General features: G+C 39.5%; 1 protein-coding gene across 1 annotated transcript in view; it reads left to right on the top strand.

Annotated features, from left to right (window-relative positions):
- The window catches only part of Gprin3 (GPRIN family member 3), an 82,475-nt gene extending 56,899 nt beyond the window's left edge, over positions 1 to 25,576 (top strand). Inside the window, exon 3 of the mRNA XM_076932161.1 lies at positions 13,843 to 25,576. Coding sequence (XP_076788276.1) covers positions 13,956 to 16,256 — 2,301 coding nt within the window. The 5' untranslated portion in view covers positions 13,843 to 13,955 and the 3' untranslated portion in view covers positions 16,257 to 25,576. The remainder of the gene's footprint in view (positions 1 to 13,842) is intronic.
- Positions 25,577 to 25,999: the final 423 nt, after the last annotated feature.

The raw sequence follows: 25,999 nt of genomic DNA, 5'->3' as shown, positions 1-25,999 counted from the left end.
AGTAATTAGAGCCAAATGATGTGGCAAATAAGAACTGGCCAATAAGTTGAGAACGAACTCCTGGCTCCTACCAGGCAGACACCCCAAGACTGCCAGTTGACAGAACTCCATTTCACAGGCCAGCTCAGTAAATGTGATGCTCTGAACAGTAGTCAGTACTTACTTAGAAAGCTTCTTCTATCAACCCTACAATGAACTTCCTTTCTATGCTAGTTATTTGATTTACTTTTCAGTCTCAGTTCCCTAGGGTAGAATTCTTAGTTCTAAGTTTACTCAAATGATCTGCATACCTGTAATGTTCTCCACAGGTCAGTTCATGTTACCTTAAGTGCCCATGGAACCACTGTGGTTGTGGTTTTCTGTGCTAATTCACGCTGATGTTGTTGTATCAGAGGGTGTGCTTGTTCTTAACTATGTGTGTTAGAGTTCACCAAAAAACTTTCTTAAGATTTTGGATTTTCTACAAAACATTTTGTGGTGGTTTAACTGAAAATGGCCCCCACTGACTCATCAATTTGAATGCTTAGTCACCAGGGAGTGGCACTGGTTGAGACGGATTAGGCAGAGTAGTCTTATTGTCAGGCATGTGTCACTGGGGGTGGACTTTAAGGTTTCAAAAGCCCAAGCTAGCAGCCCCCAAACCCATTCTATCTGTCTCTCTCCCTCCCAATCTCTGACTAAAGATGAGGATGTAGCTCTTCTCCAGTTCCTGCCTGTAGGTTGCCATGCTCCGTAATGATAATGAACTAACTATCTGAAACTGTAAACAAGCCCCAGTTAAATGTTTTATCTTATTATAGTTGCCTTGGTTATGGTGTCTTTTCACAATACTTGAATAGTTAGCAAGACCCCACTGCATAATTTTAACTACTAAGCATACTGCATTGTTCCAAAAAAAATAATGAAAATAGCATCATGATTTATACTTTTGCTTTATACCATTATAGCATATTTTAAATAAATTATATTGGACATATCAACAAAATGTAGATGTAAAAAAAAAAAAGAGTGGTGAGGAGAAGGAAACCAACCAATCATAGTATAACACTAACTAATCGTCAGCATTAGATAAAATTGTAATAACTCACCATATCTGTGTACATTCACAGCCACTTCATAAATTTATCACAGACCTGTGAGTGTGCAAATGCACCTGCTTTCCAGGTTAGAATAATAGCTGAAAAGACTACTTACTTAATTTTTTAATAATTTTGTGTAAATCAATTTATAAATTATATTTTCTACAAAGTATTTGAACAAACAGATGTATTTTCAGTACTTGTTTGCCAGTTCCCAATAAGTTATACCCCTCAAGACATAGAATTAGAAATTCCCCATCTCCAGATAGATATGTTATAATCTAGATGAGTCTTACTTTAAAAGTAAAACCATATAATCCTACATAAAAACTACCGCCATCATAAGAACGGTCTTGCACAAGTAACTCAAGAAAGAATTAATCTAGAAACCTCACACACATCACTGTAAACACCATTGTTTTAGCTTTGGACTAGGAAAATCGATTACATTGCCTGGAGCATGTAGACATCCAAGAGAGAGAAGGAAATTATGACTTCTTTTTACTGATGTGCTGATTTCAGGTGAATAGAACACTTTTTCCAAAAGACCATCTTCAAATGAGAACTTGAGAAAACATGCAGTAAACATATTTAAATGTTGAGCCATATAAAATACATACCTTCTTTTCATCATAGGTGAGTTTTGACCAAATGATTAAATAATGACTTTAAAATAACAATAATAACCCACTAATGCTTCCAAGTGCAACACTAAATTGTACTTGCTTTAACATTTTACTTAAGCTCTGCCATACTCTCTAAGACAGGTAAATTCTATTTATTGATATTTTTCTCATGCCTCTGAGAAGATCTATGTGCAATGGTGGAAAGACTTTCAGTGGAGGACAGACATTGCAGTCCAGAATGGTACACTGGCCCTTTTTTTCTAAGCTGAAGGATGTGGAAAGTGATAGAAGTATTGTCTGCACCTTTCCCTGAAACAGGTCATGATATCTTCCGTACAAAACACCCCCCCCCCCTTATTCTAGCAGGTTTTGGCCCTTGTCATAAAAAAGAGAAGGACTAGGCACAACCTCAGGGAGAAGCCTTGCTATGCTGTGTCCTGATCTTAAGACATCCTCTTTACCCTGGTATCCCCATGCCTTGTGAGCCTAACATAAATACACTCAGGCTTAGTCATGTCATCAAGTCTTCATTTATTTGTATTTTCAAATGTTTGTTTATTGTTGTGTACAGATGTATATGGTATATGTAGATCCATATACATGTGTATGGAGGTCAGAGGTACGTGGTGAAGTCAATCCTCTCCTTCCACTTTTGCATGGATTCTATGGATTGACCTCAAGTCATCACAATGCTTTCATGGTGCTCACCTTTATCCACTGAGCCAGTTTGCCAGCTCTTTTCATTTGTTTTGTTAGGAAACTTCCTCCTCCATCATACAAAGCATACATTAGATCCATGTGCACATGTGTGCTGCCTTTTGTCAATCTGATTTACAGGTAGTATTAAAAAAATTTAGTAGAGTTTTTTCTTCCTCTATAATAGGGATGAACCCCTAAAAAAAAACACACCTGCAAGTAGGTGTATACCCAAGTGTGTGTTTCCACTTATAGGTTCTAGATGTTTCAACTTCTCTGAAGAGATATAACCTTCAGAATGTCCAGATGAGATTGAGGAGGGCAGTAGAGTTTGCAGTTCTAACTTCAATTGCTTGAGTTGGTAATGAGATTTCAAGGTTGTGTTTCTCACAGCGCTCACACAAATGTATTGTCATTGTGAAGACCCCCATACTCGGGAGACCCTTCCTCAAGTCTCAGGAGATCACGACCACCCAAAGATCACAAGAAACCATACCTGGATGTAATCAGCAGAGGCTTTATTAGGGAAATTGGCCGGCGGTCAAACCACAAGCTCTCTCTCTGAAGAGCAAGGTTTGGCCCAGAGTCATGGGTAAGGGGTCTTTTAAAGAGCAAAACCACAAACCAGGGAAGTGGGGAGGGGGTGAGGGGTTGTCAAGGATACATAACATAAGAATAGCGAAACATTCCAGAGAAACCCACCCTGAATGGTTTACTATGTCACTGTGTCCCACCCTGTCATTTATCAACTATTTCAGATTAGCTATCTTTACTTCTTCCTGCTATAGCCCCACCTAGGTGGCTTGCATCTTTTATCTGTGGTCAGGAATGCCTTCCTGCCTTTGGCCTTTTCCACCCATAGGCGGGCCTACTGCCTGAGCTTTGATTCAGGGAATAATGTCCTCCACCCGGAATGTGCCCCAGGGAAAGTGAAGGCCTGAAATCTTATTTTCAGTTCCTCGTTCTGGAATCTGCACTTTTCCTGCTCAGGTCTAAGGCAAAAAATCTACACATATTTCATAAAATGGCCTTTATAATTTTTCACTCTACAATTGCTTAGATAATGCTTCTTGCCTTGGTAACTAAACCACTTGCCCTGGTTTAGCTATTCCATGAAAAAGTAGCAAACAGTGTGGACTTTGGAGTCATATGTGGGGTCTGGGTTTTAATCTGGTATCAAATGTTTACTATAAATGCCATTGCCTCAGATCTCCATCTGCAAAGAGGAGCTCAGAGCAAGACAATCAGTTTCCAGGAGTTATTCTGAGAATTAAACAGGTTTGACTCTTAAGTATCTGTGTGGATGTAGAACACAGCTCTTTTCTGAGAATGAACAGAAGTTATTTTAAGCTGAGCTAAACGGGAGTGACTATGGCCTGGGATATGAATTCACACTTCCCTGAATGATGGGTTCCAATGTGGAAGAAGCTGCATGAGCATTAGTCATAGACCAAAAGAACATCATAATTTGAGGCATTTACATTGGTGAGGACAGGGGTATGTGAGCTACAGCAAAGTGATGAAATCTCAGCTGTGGACTTCAGGTGCTATACAGTGATGATCTTAGCTTCTAGATTGACGGAAGCTAGCCAAAGAATATTTAGGCTGTAGGCTCCCTGCAGTTGTATATTGTAGTCAGCTGTCTAGGACTTTTAACAAGAGTGCAGCTTTCATTGTAAAAATTTTATCCATTTTTCCTGGTTGGCCACACAATATCACACATTTGTGCATGTGAACACCTTGTGTTTAGGAAGGCCTGTTTTGAGGATCTGTAAAGATGAGGCTGTCTAGGCAGGAGAATGGTCTTCAGGAGAAATAGTAGATAAAGATCTATTTTCTTGGGCTTCTTTTTGAAACTGTTACATATCCTGATGTATCCTACCTCTGACCTCTCCATCCTGTGCTCTGGAGATAAGATGAGTCTTTTCTTTGGTATCTGTATGATTATGCATTGATGATATGTTTCGTGAAATATTAAAAAAAAACAAGGCAACCACTCTAGCACCAGCTAATTTCTAGTAACCACAGTTTTCCCACCACCAGGACCACCAAAGCAGCTATCCAACCTGTTGTTCTCTTGTGGTGGATCATGCTCACATACCCAGCTACCTGCCTCCTGTTGTTAGCTGTCACAAATCTCCATAACCCTGTAAAATCAAAACTCTAGAGGCTTGTAATTTATCAATCACATTTATATTAGTAAATTCTCAACCCACAAAACACCCACACAATGAACTCAATACTCAATTGATAGAAACACAAGCTACACACCTGGATGGGGAAAATGCCCCCCTCTTATTTAACAATCCAAAAAATTCCCAATATTTATAGCTTCCAGGACTGTGTGGTTCGTCTCTTCCTCTCCTATTGTCTCCTCCATCTTGTTTCCTGTTCTTCTCCCCATCTGTGTCTCTGTCTCTCTGTGATCACTCCTCTCTAAAATTTTTAGCCCACCTTCTTTTTCCACTGCCAAATCACAATCTTTAGGCTTATCTTTCAACTGCCTTCACTTGTTTACAGGTAGAAATCTACAAGGATATGTCTAAACTAAAGGGCATGGATGCATGGAAGAGAAAAGATGGAACAAAGTTGGAGACTGGAAGAATAGCAAAAGAAAAGGGTTAAATGTCACGAAAGGTAGACACTGATATAGATGTCAGGAAGTGCATGTGGATAAGAGCCTAATATAGCTGTCTCCTTAGAGGTCTGCCAGAGTCTGACATATTTAGAGGCGGATGCTCACAGCTAACCATTGATCTGATCAAGGGGTTGCCAATGGAGGAGTTAGAGAGAAGACTGAAGGAGCTGAAGGGGTTGGTGGCCAACAATACCAACCAACCAGAGCTCCCCAGGGTCTAAACCACCAGCCTGGGAGGGACCCATGACTCCAGCTGTATATGTAGGGGAGGATGGCCTTGTCTGGCATAGGTGGGAGAGGAGATCCTTGGTCCCATGAAGGCTGGACACCGAGTGGGGGGGAATTCGAGGGTGGAGAGGTAGGAGTGGGGGGGGTAGGTGAGGATAGATCCTCATAAAAGCAGGAGGAGGGGGGATGTGATAGGGGGTTTCTGGTGGGGGGAATGGGGTAAGGGGGTAAAATCTGAAATGTAAATATAATATCCAATTTAAAAAAGTGAAAAAAAGAAAAGGGTTAAATGTAAGGTAATGGGCTCTAACAAAATTTCTTAAATGAAGTCTGTGATAAGAATGTGCTAAAGCAAATCAGACACCATCTAAGAACCAGGTCCTAATAAGCCAACATACAACTGACCAAACTGAAGGGGGAAGCTGTCCCCAGAAAGAACTCCCACAACTGCTATTTGAAGAAGCATCAAAGATGACTAGTCACAAAGGACTCCTACCAGTACCTGGCACTAGATGGATGAGTCATCCCATGAAAGACAATCACCTTTGTGTTCCAACATTGGGCAAGGTACCAAAGGAAAACATAGTTCTCTCTTCAGAAAGAGTTAAGAGATGGTTTATTCTGAGTGAAATGAGTGACTATGTTCTGGGAACATGGGTTTAGGTTGTCCCAATGATATGCTCCAACATAGAATGGATACATGAACAACTAACAATAAAATCATAAAGGTATTTACAATATATATTACTGAGGACACTGGATAGGGCATGTTGCAGCAACATTGGAAAATGTCTTTATGAGTTTTATATGGTATCTGATGACAATCTTTTCTTTAAAGGACAGTGTAAACTAAGATTTTACCTGACAGTCATAAAAATGTTAGGTCAGTGCAGAGATGGGAAGGAATGGCAATGCAAGGGATTTCAAATAACCCAAGATAAGTTAACTGTGGATCTGCAACATTCCAAGTCTCTAACAGGTTATAGCCAGCCTTTTAGAGTCCTTAACACAGATATAGGGTATTTTGCTTTGCTTTGTTTTTCTGGTAACTTCAGCTTATGTTTAGAATGTAGAAAGTAATAAATCTTTGCTGTACTTTGTAAAATGATTCTAATATGTTAGGCATTTAAGATTTATGTTCAAATTATGTTTGATAAAGGAGCGATGAGATCTTTACATTTTGCCATCTCCGTTTTTGTCAAGTCCCACTTTCTACAGACTTCAGTGACACAAAAGATCTCATTCTTCTAGAGAGCATATAACAAGGTAACTAAGGTAACCAGTGGGAGGGAGGCACCTTGCTCCTCCTCAGCCTCTTACTGAAGCAGCAGCTTTACTGTAAAGTGCACCCATGCTGGCCATCCTCTTGGCCAGGCAGTCCTTTTCTCTTCTGCTTCAGCCACGTGACAGAGGGAAGATCTGGTGTTCAGCTAAGGAGCTGTTAGTGCTGGGCTGTGGTCCTCATAAAGAAAGGATGCTCGACTCTGCACACTGGGTGTTTTGTGGGTAAAATCGCCTGCACACAGAGCCAGGCATAGCTGCATGAACTCAGCTGCAATCACCAAAACGCAGAGCCAGGCATGGCAGCATGAGCTCAGCTGTATGTGCTAATGACAGGCACAAAGGTCAACAGGGAAAGGGATGAGAAAACCTTACTGAGTGGGTGCCAGGAAAGTGCTAGTCCCTCACCTCTGTCTCAGTCACCTGAAGTCTAAAGTCAAGTGTCAGAGAACTGAAGGCTGAGGTGCTTTCCCAGGTCCCTGTAAAATTGGGTTATATCATTAAAAAGGCATGGCACAGGCCAAGTGTCATTCCAGGGACTCAGCCACTCTGCTGTGTTCAAAAGTATAATAGTTGCCTGAGGCATGCTGGCTTCATCTTGCCTAGCAGTGCCATTTGGTTGGTCTATAACCCAGACTTTCTATGCTCCTTCTGCTTCATGCTTTTCCTGCCATTCAACATGTAACAAAGGGCTGATGAACTTTTCTGCCTGCCTTATTAAGTGTGGGTGTCTGTTAGAAAAACCAGGGGCATGGTGTATTCAGGGAACCCATTGTTTTCAGAATGAACACTGGAGGTGTAGAGAGTCAGCAAGCCTCTCTTACCTAAGGTCACCAATTAGTATGACACTGTAGTTAGTGTTATTTGCATCTCTGTTGTCCAGTGCTGGGAGCTACTTTCGAAAGAAAGAATTCTTCTCTTATGTGAAGTTGTTGGAGTTTTTTCTTTGTTTGTTTTGTTCTGGTGTGTGTGTGTGTGTGTGTGTGTGTGTGTGTGTGTGTGTGTGTTTGCTTTCTATCTTCTTTCTGTAGTTAGACAACAGAAACCCCGTCACGAACATTCATTAAAATTCAGTTAAACAAGAATTATAGATATGCAGCCTTGCAGTGGTTCATGAACCCTGAGCCTCAATCTCCTTCCTGTAAAGCAGTGGTCCTCAACCTCCCTAATGCTGTGACCCTTTAGTACAGTTTCCTATCTTTTGATGACCTCAACCATAAAATTATTTTGCTGCTTCTTCCTAATTGTAATTTTGCTACTGGCATGAATCATAATGTAAATATCTGATATACAAGATATCTGATATATAACTCCAAAGGAGTTATGACCCATAGGTTGAGAACAGGGGTTTCATGGTCTTCCATGGAGACAGTGAAAGAATAGGTGCTGTGGGTACAATTTCCATTATACTTGAAGATACCGTATACTTTCAGAGACCTTGGGATTCATGGTTGATGCCCAGTTCAGAGAGAATTCCTGAAGCTACAGGATTTTGTATGAAAATCTGAATTTTCTGCTGTAATGACAAAGACTCTCATTCATAAAACTTTTGTCAGGAACCTCCAGGCTACTTTGAGCTTCTGCCTATACTTACAGAGTTAAAGTAGTTTAGACAAAATCCCTGGATTTTGATATCTTATCAGCTGGACCCACCTTCAGTAACAGCCATAGGTAGCTTAACAAAAAGTTTTCTACTGTGTTGTCTCCTGGTACTAATTTTACATGTATATATGCCTAGTTCCTTCCCTGCTTCAGCCTGCTGCCTGGCCAGATTAACAAATTGATGCTACACATTCTTGTGCAACTTGAATGTGAGTCAACTCTCGATTCCAAAACAATCATCTTTCACCTATCACATTCTCTTAGCACTTAACAGAACAATTTTTTTTCACCAACACAAATTAAAGCTTAATCCTTAATCATTATGGCTTTTGAGAGATCGTCCACATGGTGTTTATCATGTCTAAAGATACCATTTGTTGTCAGTGCTGAAACGAAGGCCCTGAGAAGCTATTACTTACCTGAGCACACAAAAAGAACTGCACATGAAACTGATTTCTGACTCCAGAGAGGCTGGATTCAAGTCCATCCTTTAGGGGATCAAGGTCAGGCTATTCTCATCAGACTGGTAATTGGGCAAGGATATCTGTTCCATCAGCACTTAAAACAAGACCCTCAGACTCACCCAAGAGGACTCCCCTACACTTAAATCAAGAAGGCACCAAAGGCCCTGTCATTTGGAATATCTGTGCCCATGATGATGCCTTCTTCATGCCACCTAGTCCCTGTGATTTGGGAGTATAAATGGAATAAAGATGAAAATGGTCATAATGGAGAAGGGTGCTTTGAGAAAAGAGGCTACACAGAACAAGAATGAAACAAAAATAACAGAGGATGTTTGTAAAAACCTTACAAACACATACCAAAATTATATATAACACACACACACTCTCTGTCCCTCTCTCTCTCTCTCTCTCTCTTTTTCTCTCTTTCTCTCTCTCTCTCTCTCTCTCTCTCTCTCTCTCTCTCTCTCTCTCTCTCTCTCTGTAACTTACAATTGGATAGACAATACTCCTCTCAATGAACAATAGACTATTTAACAACAATACTTTAGGACCAAGCTTGAGAAACCTCAATTCAAGTTGTTGGTCAAGGTGAAGATCATGAGAGTCTCAAAATAAATAGACTATTCCTGTGCCCTTGGCTGGTTGATTGTATCTACTGCTGAAGACATCATGTGATTGGACACAGGACTTGGAGGATTTGAGCTGGATCTGACCTGAGGGAGAAAGGGGTCCTATGACATGAGAGGAGTTATAGAGAGGAAAAGGAGGAGTATGATGTGGGAGAAGTTATATGAAGGGTATAACATAGGAGGACCCAGGAAGGGTTGGAGGGAAGAAAGGGATGAAAAAAATGATGTTCTCATATTTCAATTACAATATGATATTCATCTTTTAAAAAACAGAAGGGAAATCTGGATTTTTATGAGTTGCCTTTTGTGTGACTTCACCTGGAGATACAAGGACAAACATCTGTGCATATAACAAAGTCAACAGAAAGAATAAAAGATTTCATCCATGTTCAATGTATGAGCCAGAGAGACTTCTGGGATGACTTAGAGGAGCATGTGTCACTCGAAACCCCAAGTGTGGTGATGAGTCTGCATCCATGCACCACCCCGGTCAGTGTGTTAGCAGATCCATTGCACAGTCTCCTCTCCCTAGCAACTGCTTCTCTCATCTTGAGGAGGGGCCCTGTAGCTTTCTAGGCTTCCTGAACCTTGTAAGTCCTGAGACTTCTAAATTTCGTTTGTTTCTGAAGTCTTAGGACTTTCCCCTCCCCCACTCTCCTGAAGGGGATGCTTCTATTAACTCTTAATTATTAGGAGGAAATAGCTACAGGGCAGATCTTTTTTTATTTCAAGAGAGAATATAAAAGCAAGGGCAAAGATGAAAGTGAAGGAAGATGCTGGGAAGGGAAGGGGAGGGCAAGGAGAAAGACAGAAGGAGAAGAAGGAAGGAAGAAAGGCCAGGGGGAGGAAGGAAGGGAGATATAGGTTCGATGGAAGGAATTAATTCTATCCTGGGGCTGAATTTTGTGGGAACATTGATGTGTCTATTTTCTTTGGCTTTCTTGAGACATTGCCCTGAATTCTACGATAACCTGAAGCTCAAAACCTTCTGCCTCACTCCCCCAAGAGATCAGCATGACGATAAAACAACATACTTGTACTTCAATGTCTGTCGGTCTGATGTTGTAGAAACTGCAGCTTCTACAATTTGGTGAGAAAAGGAGGAGAAGGTGGTGAGCATTTCAGAGCTTGGATGCTAAGATGGCTCCATTAGCAGTTCTATTTGAGACCAGTATTGAGTGCTTATCTACTGAGTGACTTAGGGCTAGCATTTGTTAGCTGATCAACCTTGACTTTTGCTCTTTAGTCTTAAATTCATGGATAATTTGACTTCTATTAACAAAACTGATGAAAGGAATCACATTTCCATACTAAACTGACACAGCAAATGGGAAGTGGAAATAACACAATGTTGTGAACTCTTTTTATTGAAGTATTTTAACTTTTAGATGATAAACTTCAAGCCATTGCTATTTTACAGCTCTACTTGGCACACTCATTTCTTGGATCCAGTGACACAACACAGAGGACAGGCTGTTCTCTCAGCTTTGTGAGACCTACCAGCTTTTCATAGCAAGTGTCCAAACTTTAGGAGTTTAAATGTGGATTATAGACACAGTTTTAAACACACAGTTTAAAAACTAAGACACCACAATTTTCTTACTTCCCCAGACAACACTTTTTAATGTTTTAATTAATATTTCAATTTGTGGATTAAAATATCCTATTACTATGGCATTGGGCAGATCTTTGGTAATGTCCATTTTATAGGGAAACAACACCAGCTGACTTTTTTATGTACAAGACCATGCCCTCTATTCTGTGGAGAGAACAAAAAATAATCCATTTTCTTCTTTCTGACTTCCTGGGGTTCAGAATACCTATGGAGAAGTGAGATATTAATACAAGACATGACTAACTGTACCAAGCAGAATGTGAAAATTACACTTCAGAGGACAAAGATGACCTCCCTGTGAACAGTTTCAAAAAATAAAGACCATGACTCAAAAGCTTTAGAAGTCTTCAAGGAGAAAATGACATTCATATGGGGGTTGCAGGAAAGGGGACATTTTCAAAGGATGAGGAGGAGTAAAGAATTAGAGAAAAGGCACAGCAAACACAAACGCACATGGTGGTGTTCCAGTGACAAACAATAGAAGGGAACCCAGAGAAATGGTATCAGTATGCAGACTGGAGTTGGATAAGTATTTGACTCACTCATATGAACAATCAGTTAGAGAAACAAGTTTGATTTCTCCTTAGAGTTCATAGGATAGTGGACCAGGAGAAACAACTGGAGGTAAAGTTCTCTTCAAATGGTGTTTTGACTGACCATTTGATGGGGAATCTTCCAGCGTGAACTTGACTATGTCTATATAATCAAGTTCAACACCTACCAAAATTTAGGGAAAAGAAAACAACCCCCCCCCCAAATCCTCCTTTGATTGTTAAAAAAATTTGTAAAGTTTTTCATCCAAAACTTTGTGACCCAACAAGATTTGACTTTGTCTCTCATCTCGGCAGTCTGTAGCCACGTTTAAAAGAGTTTATTTCATTATATTATGTAACCTATGTAAAGAAGCAGGATTCTTAAATGGTTCAGCTTGAGAGACCCAAAGAAATCATATGCTCAGTTGTCCCAATGAGTTAATTGGGAACCCAGAAAAATTACCTGGTTAGCTTGTAGTAACCACCTGCTTCTGAGAAAGATAAATTTAAATATAGTCATCACTAATTTATAGTCTATTACTTTATTTACATGCCTTGATGCCTAGTTAGTCTTCCTAAATTTTACATAGGTATATATTCTAGGTCACATACGATACATTCTGCTTTAAATAAGCATTTTTCCAACTAGTTCATCCATCTCTCCTCTCTTTCTCCAACCCTGAAATGTCTTTTCATTTAACACTTAGTAGGTCTCATCCTAAATGTCTTTAAAATCTATGTACTCATCTGCAAACCTATGTGTACATACATATGAAGTACTTGGTTATCTTTTGCAAATGGATAAATACATTTTCTCTTTTCTGTGCCTTAATTTACAAATTTAACCATATTTGAAAACATTCTTGCCAAGGGAGAAGGTGAAACCCTGCTACGCCTTTATTTTCATGGTTCTGTTATATATTCTTTATGGTAGATTATGTCCCAATACTCGCTCCTCCTTCCCGTACTCTTTTTTTTTTTTTTTTTCTAGGCTATGCTCCCGCAAATAGCACTTAAGTAAACATGCCATTTATCCATTTATCGTTCCATTGATAGAGCTTGCTTCATAGGGTCAAGGATGTGCTTTAACAACAAAATTACTTCCCTTGGAAAACTAGAACGATGTGCCTTTGGGCCTGCAACCATTAAGATTCTTTCTGCACATCTGCCTTCGCAAGTGCAATTGGTATAGACTCAAATCTCATTGTCCACTTATGTGATGACAAATGAACTTGCCCTTCATGTCTTAGGCTCATTGAGTTCTTGTTAACTTTGCTTTCTCATTCTTTTACCCACTTTCCCAACAGATTATTTACTTTCTTTTAAATCTTTAAGGGCTTTTGGTATAATATAGATATTTTCATATGATTTTCAATTTTTGCAATTTTTTTTTTCACAAATCGGTAATCTAAAATGTATTTTATGGAACATTTTGTTCCACAAAAGTCTTGAATTTCATCTAGCTATCTATTGTTTTTTCTTAATTTATGTTTTATCATAGACACATATTATTGCTTCCCCTAAACACTGATGGTTACTAGATTTTATTTTTTATATGACCTTTATTTATGTCTTACATTTAAATATTTTAGTTTATATAAGTATATCTAGGATTTTTATCTGAAATATGATTAAAAACAAACCCTTCTTTTCTTTTAGATAATTTATTCACTGTTTCTATCAGATTTTTTTTTTATCAGACTTGAAATGCCTCTCTTATAAAGACTAAAATCCCACTTAAATCCAAACCCATTTCTGGATACTCTGTTGCAAAGATTATTGATCTCCTAGGGGCCTACTCAGTGTGTCACAAATTTAGTTCCAGTAGCACTGCAGGGTTTTATGATTCTGACCAATCAGATTACAATGATGACTTCTGAAATAGATATGGAAGGTAGTCTTATTAAAAACTTATTTAATAAACAGCACTGGAATGTAAGAGAAACTAAAAAATAATATTAGTACAAAATAATATTAGTACAGTTAGAATAAATTTTAAAGTCTTTCTACTTCAAGTAGATTTTTATATCAACAGATAGGAGACACTTAGTTGTTGTTGTTGTTGTTGTTGTTGTTGTTGTGAGTTTCTTGTGCATGTCATTTTGTTGCCATATGCTTAACTGTTTTTCAGTCCTGGGGATTGAACCGATGTCATCTGCACATACTAGAAGCTGCTCTGCTACTGAGTTACACTCCTAACCTTTATCTTACCTTTTAAGATAGAGTCTCACTGCCTTATCCATGCCAACCTTCCACTTGTACTCTAGTCCAGGTAGGCCTCGAACTTGGGACTCTCCTGCATTTGTCCTCTGAGGTCTGGGAAGACAAGCCTGTACCATCAATCTAGTTTCAAGTAGAAAATGAGCTTATGTGATCTTATAAAAGTGGCAGTTCTTTATTTTTTCCCCAAAAGGTAAACATATTAATGGTACTACTGTCTGCATTCCACAGGTCAGATCTTCAGAGGACTCATCCCTATGTCTTTTCTCTGAGTTCCGACTACTTCCCAGTGGAAAGAAAGCATACTGAGAACAAACACTGGAGTGCTCTTGGAGAAAGGTCCCATGGGGACTGTACCTGACCCTCTGAGGGTGACTAAAGCTTCAATAGTGGCAGCTTCTGAGAAGGAAAAATCTCGAGGGGAACTGCAGAGTGTCTCAGAACAACCAGCTCGGTCAGATAAGAATGCTAGTGGCATTGGCAATGCTCCTGCAGAACTCGGCCTCAGGCTCGATACAGCTGCTCAGGCCCTGATGCAAGCTTGTGTGCATGAGTCCAGCCAGCAAGACATGGCATCTCCTGATGTCTTCAATAAAGCAGAGCACGTGTCTCCCGAACAGAAAACACCTGATGACTCCCAGTTTCAAGGAAGCAAGGAGTTAACAGCACCAGATCCAAATGCTACCGCAGAAAAGGAACTTATCTCTGTGCCATTTTTAGTGTCTGCAGTCCAGCACACTCACCATGCCATTCAAAGTGACCCACCAAATGCTAGCACCTGTCCAGTACCTGAAGAGTCCTTGGTGAAATCAGAGGCAAACTCAAACAGTGAGAAACCTGAAAAGTCAAGTTGTCCTACCAGGGTCACTTGTTGCAGCAGCAAAAATGAAGTGCTCTGTGATTTTCCTTCTCCAGAAAACAGCCAGAGAATCGTACAGACTCCTGATATAGCAATGAGGATTCACTCATCCCCTTCTGCAGACGGACCTGTGGTGGAAGGACAGAAAGCCATCAATAACACCACAGTGGCGTCCAGTGAACATCCAGCAAAAGGGGGAAGCTCAGAGAACAAACAGCCCTCTGCCACTGCCTCGGACACTACAGCTGAAAAGTCAGAAAACTCTCCACTCTCCTCCCTCACCAACAGAGAGGCCACATGTTCTTCAGAATCAAGGCAGGCACAGCTGCCAGCACAGCATCTAGTGTCAAGGTTCAAAGAAGCTAGTACAATGACCTGCCAAGCTGAAAGTGAGACCAAGGAAGTCCCTGGCAGGGCTTGGCAAGATGCTGAGGTGCAGGCAGTGGCAAGTGTGGAGAGCCGGTCTGTCTCTACCAGCCCCAGTATCCTTCCCGCATTCTTAAAGGAAAATCCTGCTCCGGAGCTCAATGGGCAAGAGCAGCTGCGTGTCATTTGCCATGGCAAGGGCAGTGGAAGCCACTTGTTGGAACTCTCTAACAACATGGTAGATCCCCAGGAGTCAAGACAGTGCCCCAGCATTGTACCACAGGTGCATATCCAGTCAGCTGTTGCCACTCCTGCAGCTTTCAAAGGGGGATGCAAACCAGTGAGCCAACCAGCTGAAGGCCTTAAATCCCCACTGAGCCATGTGGCCTCCAGTCAAAATCCGGATACAGAGGAAGACCTGCAGTCTTCAACAAGCAAAAGGGCAACCTCCAGACAGCTTGCAGGTACTAATCCTGACTCCCAGAAAGCTAGTCCCATTGGCCAGATTTCCCTCTTGGCAGGGAATCAATCTGAGATAAATCAGGGGTTGGGGAACTCTGGACCCAGGGAACCTGAATTTGTAGGGAAAGCTACAAATGACCACAAAGCAGAGCCAGGCTGCAAACCATCCAATTCCCGTGGAGGTGCCAACAAAGACCACCCCCCGGAGAGCTTGGACCCCACTGATAAAAGAGGTGCAAAGGACAAGAAGCCTGCTTCTCCTCTTATTGTGAAAGACCCTGCACCCGGAGCCACCAGCACCCTAGATGCCAAAATCGTACTGCTAAATCCTAAATCTCAAGGAAATGAAGGTGAGGGACCGGAAGTCAATCCTGCACCCTCCCCGGGGAGGAAGAGCCAACAGAACACCTTGGAAGAACACAGGCAGACCCAGACAGTCACAAGCCTGAGCCTGCCATCAGATGGCACAAGTGACTGGAGCCCAGGCTCTGGTAAGAGGACCCCTTCTCGCTCGGTCAAGGCCAGCCCGCGCAGGGGCAGCCGGGTCAGCGAGTTCCTGAAGGAGCTCAATGTGACAGCTGCTGCTGCCCAGGTCGGGCTCACACCTGGAGAGAAGAAGAAACAGTTGGGTGCAGACTCCAAGCTGCAGCTGAAACAGTCCAAGCGAGTGAGGGACGTGGTGTGGGATGACCAGGGCATGACCTGGGAAGTGTATGGTGCTTCCTTGGACCCAGAGTCCCTTGGAGTTGCCATCCAGAACCATTTACAAAGACAAATTAGGGAACATGAGAAGTTAGTTAAAACACAAAGTGGCCAGACTCGAAGATCTATTTCCTCAGATTCTTCTTCAAGTAAGAAGCTTAAAGGGAGACAACAGGGTGTTCTGCAGTCCATGCTGCAAAACTTGCGGCGCCCCAATTGCTGTGTCCGCCCTGCCCCGTCCTCTGTGCTGGACTAAAGCTGTGGTATTCGTGTCGAAGCTTAGAAGTTGGGTTTCTGTTTTGTTTTGGGTTTGCTGTTATTGTTTTCTGGGAGACCTAGGAGTAATAGCAACTATTAAGTTTAAGAATTATCTATTATGGGTTGTCGGGTTCTCCACAAATAATACCCCATTTCACACTGATAGAATACAGGAGGTAAATTAAGCTTGCAGATAGTCTGCATCCCAACTTCAGAAGAAATGACTGCCACTGCTGTTTTTTAATACATTATTATTTATACACACATTTTTATTACACAGAAGTCATTTGGTATTTTCACCTCAGTCTATTACAGGGTGGTATTTCCACTAAAATACCTGCTTTATGTTAAAACTATCAAAAACAACTATTAGCAACACTGGTAATTTCTGGTATTACTGAGGTAAGGATGCTAGTACCACAAGAGGATGCTAGTACTGCAAAAGTTTAAGTAGCTAATAAGACTCTCAATGTGAAAATTTGAAAAAAAAAATTATGTTATTCCTGGGACAAATAAGATGAAATGAAAATATTCAAAAATATATAAAAACAAATATGAATTGGCTATAGGCATCTAAAGCTAACCCTTTTTATGTGAGCAAGTTTTTGTTAGAAAAGTTAGCTATACCTCCAACTGTGAATACTGCCTATACAGAACATGAACTTATATTTGTACATTTTCCTGCATTGAAAGCAAAGTGCATCCCTGTGCTTTAGACCACATTAAAATAGTGTTTTCTTACATTAGAGAAAGTATCTGTGACTGGAGTCATGGAATTAAGGAGGACAGTAAATTTTGAAATGTAAGTGTGTCCTCTGCTAACAGTTTCTGGTTGCTTAAATGTACAACCTAGATTCCTTCAGATTTATCACTTTTTAAGAGACATGCTATCATACTTCAGAGATCTTCATGAAATCATAGTTTGAACTTTGGGCGGCCATCTTTCCTCACTGATTTCTACCGAAGGATAGACATGCATGGGAGCATCCTTGACACACAGAATTGGGGTGGCGGCAGCTTGTACATTGGGGTAGGATGGAGGAGGAGCATGGCAAAGGTTTAGGGAAGGCCTTCCTCCCAGCATTCATCATCTAGACAGTGCTAATCTGCAGGCCGCAGTTATAACACTTCAGACTTAGATGTGGAACAAAGAGCAACAGGTAACTGCCTTTGCTGAAACCACTCCTGATGAACTAGAAAAGAGGACCTGCCATATACCTTTTTAGCGACTCAAATATCAGTGGGACAGCCACATACCTATTTTGGCCTTTTTTCAGTTTATTTCTATTTTGTAGTTTGAAAATATACAAATTACACCTGAGCTCCACATCCTGAGCTACATTGCATTTGGTTTCTACAACAGCAATATAACTGGGTATGTAACTGCATAAGTAGGTCACGGTGACAGCACCCTCTGAATTGAAGCATGATAATTACAGTGTTATACTTGAAACTTATAATGAATTTCTTAATAAGACACATTTTCAGCTTCTTACTAATTGGCTTCTATTAAGGATGCTTTATAAAGTAGAAATTACTGTCAAATTACTCATCAAATTGCTATATTAATGATTAGAGATTTAGTATAAAACTCTCCCTTTTAGTGTAAGTACTCATTTGGCTTAGACCCCTTTGCTGGGATTTTATCTGTCTCCTATCTTACACATACCTGGACCTTCTGTCACGTGTCAGCACTCATGCTGTGTATACACGAACACACACCCTCCAACACACACATACACAGGAACAATGGTCCTCAGGGTCCACTCCAGATGGTGGGCCCTGGGAATCCTTTGCTGCAAAGTACTACAACAGGCTGTTCCTATGGTCAAATAGGAGAGAAAAGACAGTCCTGATCAGCAATAATGTTTATGGGTTTAAAGTAAACATGCAATACATAGATTATATTGCACCCTTAGCAATACATAGATTGAGAGAGTTGTAAGCATCTTTCCCAAATTCAGTAAATCAAAACTGCTCATTTTGGTATGGTGCCTCTCAAAGCAAAACCTTAAGAGGAAATATTTGATTAATAAATTTGGGGGTTTTTTTGGTACCTGAACTAAATTCTTAATTTGTACAAAGACTATAGAAACATCACAAAATGGTACAAATAGATTTTTGCTTTTTCCTTTTGTATCTTACAGAATTGAGAGATTTTAGAAACATCCATGGAAATATCCTTCCCAAATAAATACATTAAGCTGCAAGCCTGCTCAGGTGTTAATATTATGGTACCTACCCATAGACACTCTCATAGTAAAACTGTATTTGAAGTTTTTCCTTTTCATAAGTCTGTGACACATAATTCAACCTTCGGGACATCACTGGGACCTCCTGTCTTCTTCATCCAGGTAGGCACACAATGACTTTCCTGGCAGACTCTCTCTGCCAAGACAGAGTGATATCACTCTATCACTGTTCTTGCTGTCTGTATGACATATATTAGTTTAAGATATATATATATATATATATATATATATATATATATATATATATATATATATATCATTAATTTTTCTTTCTTTTAAAAACTTTTTATTGATTCTTTGTGATTTTTGCATCATGTACCCAGTTCCACCCGTCTTCCTCTCCTCTCATAACTGCCCTCTACCCTTGCAACCTCCCCCCACCAAACAAAAACAAAACAAAACAAAAAAAAACCTCACACACATAAAAAGCATATAAACCATCTCATCAGGGAAGCTGTAGTGTGTCACAATGTGTCCCATAGTATATCTCTCTGTACACACATTGTCACTTGCAAATGTTTATTGCAATGAATCATTGGTCTGATTCAAGGTCTCTGGCTTCTGTGACATCATCAATATTGACTCCTCACTGGGACTCCTCCTGGTTATCTTGTTGTTGCCCTGTGTCATGGAGATCCTGCCACTTGGATCAACAGGATCTGCCCTTTTACACACCCCAAGAGTTCATAGATGATGTAGACCTCAGATATTACTGAGGCCCAGATCTGGGACTTTGAGTTGGCCTACCCCAAAACCTACATCATTAATTTCTTTCACATGTCATTTAGACCTTCCTAATACATCTTAGATCTTGAAATATAGATAGCAAATGCTTTATTAATGAAATAAATAGGACATATTTCTGGCATCAATAATGAAAGAAATGGAACTCAGGGTCTGGTAGTTCATTCACCATTTACAATTTAAAGATGCTATACCACTTACCACAGAAATACTAGAGTTCTTATTTAAACTGTGATTGTTCTGTTTCTATGATCATGAGACAAACACTCCAGCTTTCATTGTAATTTGTTTATTGTGAATGATTTTATAAGAACATCTTTTTGTTTGTTTGTTTTTTCAAGACGAGACAGGGTTTCTCTGTGTAGCCCTGGCTGTCCTGGAACTCACTCTGTAGACGAGGCTGGCCTCAAACTCAGAAATCCACCTGCCTCTGCCTTCCAAGTGCTGGGATGAAAAGGCATGCACCACCACTGCCTGGCTAAGAACACCTTTTCACTTAGGTGGTTTTGTTGCCTTGGCCACCACATAGCATATAATAAAATACTGATCACCTTTCATTTTGAATCAATGACATAAAATTAATATTTTGTTATGTCAAAGTTAATCAGAACCCATGTGTATGTATGTCCAAAGTGAAATAGTTGTAAACTAGGTTCATATGTTTTCTACCATGCCAAGTTCAGCTCTACTGAACGTACTTTAATCTTGGATACAATTTTTTTATTCTTCAAAATCATCAACTACACCTTATTTTGAGTGTCTGGATTTCCTGTGTTATAGAGTGAGTATGAAGCTGAAGCTGGACTGAATGTGTATGTGAAGCTTTACTTAACATCTGGACTTAGAACCTGAATCCTAAAGCAGAGAAAGAAAGATAAGGAAGTTGTAGTTTATCTGGATCTCAAAGTCTTGAGGTTTAGCTGTTCCCAGTTTGTGCTGTTTGCCTCATCGTTCTGGCTGTGGCATATATATATACCACACCAAAAACAGAACACAAGGGGATGCCTGCTTTTATTATTAGGGGATGTATGAAAGTGTGCTTTTAATGTCTCTCTCTTGTACAGCCTTCTTAGTATTCACTGTTATATTTACTGCAAATACGTGAGAAATCACTGTTTCCTTTGACTTGTACAGTGAGACTGGTTTTTAAAGGTCCCCTTCTAGTGTGACATAATTCACCGTATCTCCTGTCTGTGTTTTCAGATCAGTATAAAAAAAAAACAATATCTTAGAATAACATCTGTGTATAGTTTTATGTGCTTTTATTGAATACTGGCCAGTTGTGGCCATATGTAGACTCAGATTTACTAATTATCTACAAGGCTGCCATGGAGATGAGACTGTCTCCTCTCTCCTGCTTTGTTCTTAGTGATGTGTGAAAAATAAGCTTGTGAATTCCCCAGTGTGGTGACACTGAACTCTGAAGTATCTAAAGTGATGACATTGTCACTGCCACAGCTTTGTCTACATGGTCAATCAATGGATTAGGAACCTTGTTTCTGCCCATGTCAGTACCTACTGTGTCACACTTATACCTGAACATTTTGTTTTTTGTTAACAGTGTCCCCTGATATGTGGGCAGCCTCTTTGGTTGGTTCTTTCCCAATGCAGGTCAGCTGCTGTCCCCTGGCAAATGAAACTGGTAATCTGGTACTCTCCTGCCATCCTTGGGACCATACTCTCCCCTAACAAAATTCTGCAACTGATGAGTGATTATGAAAGGGATCCCTGCAGACACACAGGCTTGCAAAGAACCACACAATGTTGAACATTTTTTTTTGCAAAATAGCTTTGTAAATACTGAAACAGACTTCCATGAACACTGTCTTACTTTTTGAACAGAAAAAGTATTCCTTGGCTACAGAAATCAAATTTTTGATTTGTAATAACCAAGAACATAAAGGAAGAATTGGGATGGGAATTTTCTGTCTCACAGTGATACATTGCTATATTTAACAGTGAACACTCACCAGCTCAGCTCTCACTTGCCACAACTGAATAACCTCTCTCAAAGTAACTCCAGTCTATCTGTGTGAATATACAAACAAGAAGCAATCCGGAAAGACTTACTATTAGAAAAATCAAGGTAACACCAATCACAAAGGACATCCAAATAACTGAGGACTCAGAGAGATGACGGTGGGGGCCAGAATGGCACAACAAGATGTTATTTACACATTTTTTTCTTTTAAGACTCAAATATCTCAGAAACCAATTTGAGAATAAAGACTGTTGACTATGAAACTAAAGCCAAACTATCTCGTGCCAAAAAGAGGCAGTTATACCAGCAAGTGCATCAGCTGTGATCACACATTATGTAATTATAGTTTGCTCTGTGAAGATTGATGCTAGCTCAGAGGGCATGTGGGGGCATAATTTCAGCTTTCTGTTGGAAAGCCTGATCAGATGCTTCACATGAAGAAGCAGCTCAATGATAGTGATTGCGATTAACCCACATCTCTGTATCATGCCAGCCATGACAAAAGAGGAGCCATTGATTCAAACTCAAATCAGCTTTAACCAGGAACTGTGTCCAAAAATCAAAAACAAAAACAAAAAGTTGAATTTATAGAAATAGAAATTTCTCCTCCTGACTACTAGCATGCCAGGTACAATTCACTTAACTCAACTCATCCTAGTGGGTTGCAAGATTTAGCAATGAAAAACAGGCTCCCAAATGGAAAAAGTACTAAAACACAAGCCCTTTTTAGCAAGAGAAACTCAAATAATGCCTTACAGAGAATGTTCCTGATGATTTCTGAATACTAATTACTCATCAAGTTAACTGGCTGCAAAGTATTGAGAATTAAGTCACATATTTTGCTCCTCAGGAAAAGACACAGATGATCAACCAACAAAACAGTAATTATGATGAGATTGTCTCAGGATCTATGTGTATGAGAGAGAATTAAATGAGAAAGAAGGGCTAACCTCTAGATCTCTTCAGTGTGGAAATGTCATCAGGGGTTTCCCCCACTAGGGGGAAACTTATAATTTTGCTTGGGGTTGGGTTTTTTGTTGGTTTTGTTTTGTTTACATTGCTGCTAGTATTAACTTATTTTGTTGGGTTTTTTTGTTAATAACATGTCTCATCTTTAGAAAAATTTCTAAATAGTTAAGCAGTTTCTTCTCATTCACATGGCTTTTGAGGACACTTTGTGAAGATGGTGTGTGGATTGGCAGAAGGTGCTGTTCTTCATCCAGAAACAATCTTGATGATCTCAGTGTTGGCTCTCAAGCATTCATTTTCGGCCACATCTTGGCATAAGTCACTTTCAATCATGTCTTTAAATGATTCAGATACATTGGGAATGGCAGTATTCTAGTCCTGCACCTCTGTCCTTAAAAGAGAGGAAAGACTAATATGGCTTGCTATAAGAGTATCTACAGATGCCTGCTATTAAAGATAAGTCAACCATGCCTGAAAATTCAAGGAAAACTCTCGAGTAGCAATTACTTAATCTCTATGTTTATTTACCTCTGTTGTACTAATGTGTGATAATACTGTAGCTGGTTGTGGTACATCCATATATTCTATAAGTGTGTACAGTCTGTGGGTGACTACTTTGCCACTTTTATGTGTAGTAAAAAATAGCATGATATAGCTCATTTAAAGGCTATTTCCTACCACCAAGTAGGTACATGTAGGAAAGTTAATAAAATCAACAAAAGTCTGTATGTATGTATTCAATGACAGAATTGATTCTTCCAGTAGAAGGAACTGGGCATAATTTTGCTTTTTTTTTTTTTATCATCATAAGAGTTGTCAGCAGATTTACCACAAAGGCTGAATGAAGTGGTTGGTACATTGGCATGTTTCTAAATATGCCAGAGATAATTTCATATGCCATTAGTCACAAGTAAGGTCAGTTCTTTGACCACGGGTTTAATTTACATTCCTCACACATGCTCTGTGTTAATTGTGTGGCAGTATGTACATACCATGAGTGTGATTGTGTACATACCTTGTATGAATTATCAAATTTCTCTAAGTTGCAGAAAAGCAGAACAAAGAAATAATATTTGAAAAGCCTCAAAATTCCTAACCAATATGTATTTTCATTTTCTACACATAAAATACATATACAGCCAGTTGTAAATAGCATATCCAAATAGTTGTGCACACAAAATGCATTTTATTCATACTGCTACATTTGAATAACTCATTAACAAAACAATATATACATCTTTCCATGACTTTCCGATTTTGCATATATTAATATTGAAAATTTAACACCCTTCCTTAAGTGATATTACACCCAAATGACAGATTTTACATGGAATAAAACCCAGCCTATTTAGTATCTCACTGAGTCTGGTATCTGGACAGATCCAGAGTTATTAGTGGTATTTTCCAAGTTCAGAACCATATCTGGAAATGGAAATAACACACACTGAGGAAAACCACTTATATTTTAAAAGCTGAATTTGGGCTTTTCCAATATTTATTTGCACAGCCTGATAGAAAGCTTACATTTTTGTTAAGTATCTCTGGATTTCTCTAGTGTACATAATGACTCAAAGAAGAGACAATCACAAGCCTTCTCTTGAAATTAGTAAAACTGTGTACCCAGACCAAAGAGAAATAAAGATTGAGATGAAAACAAATTATAGAAATAGCACAAGACAATTGGGAGTTTCTTAATAAAGACACTGATGCTCTGGACAGAATAATACCAAGACCAGTACCATTATCAAATTAGTGGCAATGAGGAACAAAAAAATACCTAGTTTACCACAGTTTTTGTTAAGGAATTGATGAAATTTCTCTAATTTATTCTCAAGGAAAATTATCTGTTAAATAAAGATCAGAGGCTGACATTGTGTTGACCCTGGTTTCATGGGACTAAAAGGGGTATTAGCTAGTTGCTGTGCTAATGATATGAATGAAAATACCAGACTTACCCCCTTGATAGAGAATTCCATTTGCAAACTACAAATACAACTTTTCACTAAAGGTTCTGAATAATGTTGGAATACACATACATTCCCTAACATTTGAATGTTCCTAGAACATTTTCCTGGAGAAAAATGAGCTAATGTTGGCATTTACAAGTCTGTGTCTGCTGGTTCTGGGGAAATGGCTCAGTGGTTAAGAGCATTTACTATTCTTCCAGAGAATCTGTGTTTGATTTCTAGCACCCACATGGCAGCTCACAATCATCTCTAACTCTTGTTCAGGTTGGGAAATAAATCAGGTCTTCACACCTGAGAAATGGGCAAAGGCTAACCAACCATACAGACACTTCATGACAACTGTGTCTGGCCAGTTGACCTGTGATAAGAATAGAATCCCTGAAATGTTGATCTTCACCAATATTTGTTCTTACAGAAGAGAAATCTGTGTACTTTTGAAAAATGTATATGAATTTAGATGTCACCAGAGAATTCTGTAAACATGACAATCATTTGTGTACAGCCACTATGAAATATCAAAATGAACTAAAATGTTTAATCAATGGAAAAACAGTAATACTTAAAATGTGAAGTATGAGGGTTATGGTATCCTGTTTATCTACAGAGATCATAAAATAACTTATTTAAGAAAATTATTACCTCTTGAACATTGTTCCCAAATAAAGATGGAAGGTCATGTTGATAGAAAGATAATGATTTCACAAATAAACTCCAACCCCCATTTGACAGTTTTTTTAATGGATGTGTAAAATACTGAGATTCAACTGGTTAGCTACTTTTGTCCTCAAAATTTTTGAAATATGATTTTTTGCATCTCACTTCCCATAATAAATGTAATATGAAATAAAATGTCCTGTGCTTCTATTATCGTTATTATTATCACCTCTGTTGTGGAAATGTTCTTTTAGTCCAGGATAGATACATAGTGTCAGTTGATCTCCTGACTAACACTTTTCTACTAGGAATATGCAGTAAAGCCAAAACTGTTGACCATGAAAGAAATGGGTTTTTCTTAGATTAGAATAGAAATCTCATTGGAACAACAATAACTCCTGATTACCATAAGGACATGTTCTCCTGCATTTGCTGGAGTGAAGGGGAAAGAATATGTCTGCACGTTTATGTTATTTTTCTTTGTGTGCCTGTGGGCAGGTATGTGTGCATGTGCACAAGCCTGTGTGGTGAGAGAGATAACAGCTTATTAGTGATAGAACTATAAGCAGAGTGGTGGAACAAGGTACCTAGATTATTGTTCTGTACTTCTAACCTCTCTTTGCTATTGAATAGTTATTGGATCCTGTCATCTTGATTCTCTGAAGGCCAAAGGAAGCCTAACCTTGTCCTTGATTCTGACTTGATGATTAATTAAATAAACATTATAGTTTGATCCCTTTTGCTTCCTTAAGTCTGTCTTCAGTTTATCAAAGAACTGTAGAGGAGAACTGTATAAGGTTTATAAATTCAAACCTTCCAAAAAGAATTGAATCAATTTGCAATAAACATTATTTTTTGTCTTTTTTTTTTACACTCCAGATTTTATTCTCCCAACCCTGTCTACCCTCTTACTTTTCCACATCCCATACCTCCTCCCCACCCCTGTCTCCACAAGATTATCCCCACCTCCCACTCCCCACCCCACCTGACCTCTAAACTCCCTGGAGCCTCCAGTCTCTTGAGGGCTAGGGGCATCATTTCTGATTGAACACATACTGGACAATCCTCTGCTGTATATGTGTTGGGAGCCTCATATCAGCTGGTGTATGCTGCCTTTTTAGTGGCCCAGTGTTTGAGAGATCTCAGGAGTCCAGATTAATTGAGACTGCTGGTC

This window comes from Arvicanthis niloticus, chromosome 4 (genome assembly GCF_011762505.2).
Source record: "Arvicanthis niloticus isolate mArvNil1 chromosome 4, mArvNil1.pat.X, whole genome shotgun sequence".
In the NCBI taxonomy this organism is placed as follows: Eukaryota; Metazoa; Chordata; class Mammalia; order Rodentia; family Muridae; genus Arvicanthis; species Arvicanthis niloticus.
The sequence above is the reverse complement of the archived record's forward strand: the minus strand, read 5'-3'. Positions and strand labels throughout refer to the sequence as shown.